Below are 5,131 nucleotides of genomic sequence, written 5' to 3' on the forward strand. Positions count from 1 at the left end.
GCCGCCGCTCGCGTGTGCGCTCACGGCGGCTGCAGCGGTGGCGTCTGTTGGGTGGCAGGGGGAGGCCGCACCACGGCTCGGCGCGCGCTCAGCAGCAGATATACAGCATGCCGCCGCGCCGCCCGCCGCTGCCGCCGCGCAAATTCGCAGATCGTGCTGCACCAGACGATCGACAGCGTCCTGAAGCGCGGCGAGAAGCTGGACAGCCTGGTGGACAAGAGCGCTGACCTCAGCATGGCCAGCCAGATGTTCTACAAGCAGGCCCGCAAGACAAACTCCTGCTGCAGGATGATGTGACGCCGGCCTTGTTATTCTTTCTTGTTCTGCGCCTCCCGCCCCGGCGGGCCGGCGGGCTGCGAGGCGCGAGCGGCGGCGGCGGCGGCGCGCGGTTTTGCGCCTCGCGCGGCTTTGGTGGGGTGGATTGCAGCGGCGGTGTAGAAATCCTTGCGCGTTGCAGGCGCCGACCCCGCTGGTCGCGCCGGCCCCGTTGGTGGGACGTACAGCGCCTGGCGGCGTTCACGACCTGTTGGCGCATTCCGTGAGGGCGCGCGCAGCCTTTGAAGCAGCATGAGCAGCACCGATCGATCCGATTTCGCGGGACGGCTTGCATGCAAGCTGCAAACTGCATGCTGCATACTGTATGCTGCATGCACGTGTGCTTCGCGCATTGTGGGACACCACAATCGACACTTTGAAACCTGCATTGACCCCGAAATTTGTGGAGCACACCAGCAGCTGCACGCGGGCAGTACGGGTGACCAGGTAGCTGGCCGGCGGCTGGTTACTGCGGGCGCCTCCAAGGCGCGTCAGCCCCCCGGGGGCCCCCTCTCCGCCTGCCCCCCTCCCAGCGCCCGCCGCCGCCGCCGCGCCCCCGGCCCCGCCCGCCGCCTGTGCTGCTCCCCGCCCGGATCTTCGGCCACGCCTCGAGGGCGGCGCCAGAGGGCGAGGTGTAGTATTCCCGCCCCCTCTCGTCCGCCACCACTGTGGGCAGCCCCCGCAGCCAGTCTTGGTAGGCCGCGTCGAGCCCCCAGTGCGCCGCGCCCTCCAGCAGCAGGCGCAGGTAGCGGGCCGGCGGCGGCAGGCCGGGGGCGCAGCGGCGCGCGGGCGGGGTGACGAAGGCGACGCAGGGGATGGGGGGGCCTCCGTCGTAGGGCAGGGCCTGCGGCGGCGGCGCCCGGGCGTCCGCGGCCCGAAATCAGCGACCGCAAATCAGACCAGGACGGGTGCTCGCTGCCAAAGCGGCTGTGACGCCTCAAATCTCATCAGCAAGCAAGGCGCCCTCCCCGCGCGCGGCCCCGAACCCCTGCGACGGCGCCCCGCATGCGCGCATGCACGACACCCCTGCCAGCCAGCCGCCCACCTCCTCCTCAAGCGGCCAGTACTCGTGCTCCGCATTGCACAGCGCGGCAAAACCCTCCGGCGCCAGCCGATGCAGCACGCCGTGCACGTCGCCCGGCGCCGCCGAGCCCGCCGCCGCCGCCACCAGCGCCGCCGCCGCGGGGTCGTCGGGGGGAACCAGGTTGCCGAACCCGCCGCGGTGGTCGAACACGAGCCGCCGGGCGCGCAACCGCGCGGGGCGGCTCTCGAGCGGCGCGGCGCGGCGGGCGGCGAGCTTTGAGGGGGCCATGTTGGCGCCGAAGGCGAAGGTCCAGACGGCGCCCGCCGCGGACGCGCCGAGGCCGAATTTGCGCAGCCTGCGGCCAGCGTTGCGGCCGGGCGGGGGCAGCAGGGGTTTCAGGACGGTTGCGTAGCAAAGGCGATCAGCGGCTCGAAATTCAAACGAAGGGCTGGGTGTCCAGGTGGCACGGGTTGTGCAATTGTTGGGGTTGGTGTGTCGCTCAGCAGCCACAGGAAAGTCGCACTTTCAAGGTGTATCACTCAGCAGCCGCAGGCGAGCCGGGCGCGGGCCTAGAGGCCCCTTCCATCGCGCCAGAGGCGCGCCGGCCCCGCCGAAGCGCGCCTTCCCCGCGAATGAGGAGGTCCGCTCTGATGAGCGCGGGGCCGATGGCAGTGATGCTATGGCATGAGTAACTTATCAATCCATCTATCTTCCCCGCGCCCTCCCCCTCCCGCCTGCACTGCCGGCCGGCGCACCCGTCGCCGCCTGCCTCCAGCAGCGCCGGCGGCGCCCTGCCCATGCTCGCGACGTACGGCGCATCCACCCGCCGCTGCGGCCCCGCGCCGCCCAGCGGCACGGCCCAGCGGAAGGCGAAGGGGCTGTCGAAGCCGCGGCGCGATATCAGGAAGACCTCGTCCACCGTGAAGGAGACCCCGCCTGCGGGCCAGGCCGCAGCCAGCTGCGTGTGCGGCGGGGATGCGCATGTGGGCAGCAGCTATGGCAGTAACACAGTCAAGGTGCGTTGCGCATGAGCCCTCGATGCGGTCAGCGCGTGGGAACCAGGTGGCTGGTCAAAGAAATTGTATGAGCGAGAGCGCATGCAACAAAAGCATGCCCCATGCACTAAAAAAATGCAGTAAAGTTTGCAACACATGCCTGTAATTAGAAGGAACCGTCAAAGCCCCACAGACCGCGAGCGGTCCGCCCGTCGCACACGCGCGCGTACGCACCCACCCGCCCCGCCGCCGCCTCCGCCGCCGCCGCGCCCCGCCACTGCCCCAGCGACAGGTGCGGGCTGAAGGCCGTTATGCCGCGCGCCGGGTCGCTGGACAGGTCGTCGCAGGCGGGGAATGCGCCCTGCAGCGCGGCCTGCACCTGTATGACCCCTGGGGGCGTCATAACGATGCAGAAGGCAAGTAAGGCTGCGGGCAAGCCGCTCTCGTTGGGGTCTGCTGAAAAATGGGATTAGGGCTCAAAAAGTGGAGGCAGACGGCTCACGCCCGGTACCAAGGTGGGCCGTATGCGCACAGCTGATCCTTATGATTGGTGTTTGTCAGCCCCTATCAGCAGGCAGCGGGCGCTCGGGCCGGCCCCGGCAGGCTCTAGCAGACAGGGGCAGGGCGGGCGCGCGGGGGCGGGGGCGGTGGCGGGGAGGGGGCGCGCCTGGGTGGCGGCCGTCCAGCCAGACGGTGCTGCTGCTGCGGTGGTCGAACTTCCCAAACTCGTCCAGGCGCAGCTGCGCGGGCCGGGCGGGGAGTTGGTGAAAGAGGGGGTGTGGGGCTTCCTGGGCGCACCCGTCTCGCATGTGTGTGCATGGCTGTCGCATGCGAGCGCGGCCGCACGGCCCTCGAGAGCTGGCGAGGCGCCGGCGCGACCACGAGTCACGCCTTCAAGCCGGCCAGTCACTGGTGCCCTTGCCCTCGGCCCCGCACCTGAAACGGCTGCAGCCCGCTGAGCGCGCGCGCCGCGGCCGCGGCGGCGCGCTCAAACGCGTCGCCCTCGTCGCTTAAGAAGGGGTATAGCAGGTTTATGTGCGGCATCCACCGCACGAATGACTTGTCGGAGAAGCAGCGCGCGTCCTGGATCGGGGCCCAGCAGGCGTAGGGCGGCGCGATGCAGACCGCGGCCGTGTGGGCTTTGGCGGGGTGATCTGTGGGCGCGGCCGCCGCAGACATAGGGGCACGCAAGGCCGCCGGCCGGTGGGCGGCAGGTGGGAGGGAGCGGCCAGGCGCAGATGCTGCGCGGGCGGCTGCTGCTGCTGCTTGGCGTCGCATTCGAGCGCCGACGCGACCGGCGGCGCAGAGCTGCGCCGCAAGTGAGAAAAACGTCCCCGGGCGATTGTCTCGCTGGTGGGCGTCGTTGCGACAGAGCGCGAGAAGAGTGTTTCAAACAGACCTGTAAGTAATTTCGTGTCACGTGCGCACATCATATGCACCAACAAGAACGCGCGAATCGGCGCCCAGGACGCAAGGCAGCTTCCGCGCGTATCGTTGGGAGGGAGCGTTGAACACGGCCCGGACCCAACAGTGTTCCGACAGGACTGTTTTGTTTGTTTGCCACTTTGCTGATCTATTACTCGATACACGTCTTTGCAGCCTGGTGGGGTCGCCCTAATCAGGAACGCTGTTGATACCGTGCCACGGTGCTCAAAACTCCGCCAGTATCCTAACAATATTCCAGCTTCTTATGCTCAGAGACGTTCCCGGCAGTATTACAAAGCAACGCTGTCGTTGCGGCAACCTGCAACGTGGCCCCGCAACAATCTGCACACCTCGATCGACTTGCGGGTTGCAAGGACGCCCGCCTACAAGCATCCAGTTGACCCTTGTCGGCTGTCCCGCAGATCGGAGCCGCCGCACACACGCGCAGTCAAACAGGACCAGCCACAACAGCCACTGACGCAGCCAGGCACTCTGTCATCAGCGGAAGCTGGGACGCTGTTTGCGGCGCGTGGCCGGGGCTGCAGCCCCCAACCGGCTCGCTACAGGGAAAACAAAAGCGGGACAGCTAGCCGCAGCGCCAGCATGACGGACGGTAGCCCCAGCTCCCGCCGCAGCTCCGGCCGCAGCTCCCGCGGCTGGCCCACGCAGGCCGCCGCCTGGCCGCTCCTGCTGCTCGCCGCCGCGGCCGCCGTCGCGCCCGCGCGCCCCGCGGCCGCCGCCAAGGGCGCGGAGGAGGCGGGCGCGGCGGCGGCGGGCAACCGGTACGACCCCTGGCGGTACAACCAGGCGTGCAAGTACAGCGCGCAGGGCATCCCGGCGAGCCTCTTCACAAACGGGCTCGACAACGGCGTTGACTTCCTCTTCCCCCTCGAGACCTCGAAAGCAGTCCGCATGTATGAACGCCCATGGGAGGCGTGCTTCGGGCCCCTTGAGACGTACAGCATGGCGGCCATAGCAGCCGGCATGAAGCTGCCGTGCAGGTACCAGGTGGAGAAGGACGGCAGCTACAGCTACGAGGAGGAGCACGCGTGCGACGTGCTGATAAAGTCAAACTGCTACTGCTACGCGCTCGACCGCTTCGTCGGCAGCTACTGCGAGCCGGGGCTGGGCGGCACGGGCAAGTCCTTTCAGCTGCCAGGTGGGACGGCGCGATGGCGCCTTGATTGGCGCGGCACGGCCGCGCAGGCGAGGGCCGCGGCGCTAGGGGTGACGCGTCAGTCCCGGGCGTGTGGCGGTACAGCGGGTTTGCGCGGCACCCGCGGCTTGCGGCAGCGGCCGTGGCCAGACGCGCGCCACGGAGACGCCGGCGAGCGAGCGCCGTCGGGTGTTGCAGCACCGCGCGGCCCCCGCC

At 69.3% G+C, this 5,131-nt stretch overlaps 3 protein-coding genes across 3 annotated transcripts in view; 2 read left to right on the forward strand and 1 right to left on the reverse strand.

Annotated features, from left to right (window-relative positions):
- The window catches only part of MNEG_6938 (VAMP-like protein YKT61), a gene marked incomplete at both ends in the record, with an annotated part of 1,659 nt that extends 1,362 nt beyond the window's left edge, over positions 1–297 (forward strand). Inside the window, one exon of the mRNA XM_014044588.1 lies at positions 151–297. Within this exon, the coding sequence (XP_013900042.1) occupies positions 151–297 (147 nt within the window). The remainder of the gene's footprint in view (positions 1–150) is intronic.
- Positions 298–1,252: 955 nt separating this feature from the next.
- MNEG_6939 (hypothetical protein) lies at positions 1,253–2,737 on the reverse strand (the record flags this gene model as incomplete). The annotated part of the gene is made up of 3 exons (XM_014044589.1): positions 1,253–1,694; positions 2,095–2,297; positions 2,573–2,737. 3 exons carry the CDS (start codon positions 2,735–2,737, stop codon positions 1,253–1,255), a joined length of 810 nt encoding a protein of 269 aa, XP_013900043.1.
- Positions 2,738–4,362: 1,625 nt separating this feature from the next.
- On the forward strand, positions 4,363–4,984 carry MNEG_6940 (hypothetical protein; the record flags this gene model as incomplete). The annotated part of the gene is made up of 2 exons (XM_014044590.1): positions 4,363–4,901; positions 4,966–4,984. 2 exons carry the CDS (start codon positions 4,363–4,365, stop codon positions 4,982–4,984), a joined length of 558 nt encoding a protein of 185 aa, XP_013900044.1.
- Between the last annotated feature and the right edge of the window lie 147 nt (positions 4,985–5,131).

Source organism: Monoraphidium neglectum (assembly GCF_000611645.1).
Source record: "Monoraphidium neglectum strain SAG 48.87 unplaced genomic scaffold scaffold01181, whole genome shotgun sequence".
Taxonomy (NCBI): domain Eukaryota; kingdom Viridiplantae; phylum Chlorophyta; class Chlorophyceae; order Sphaeropleales; family Selenastraceae; genus Monoraphidium; species Monoraphidium neglectum.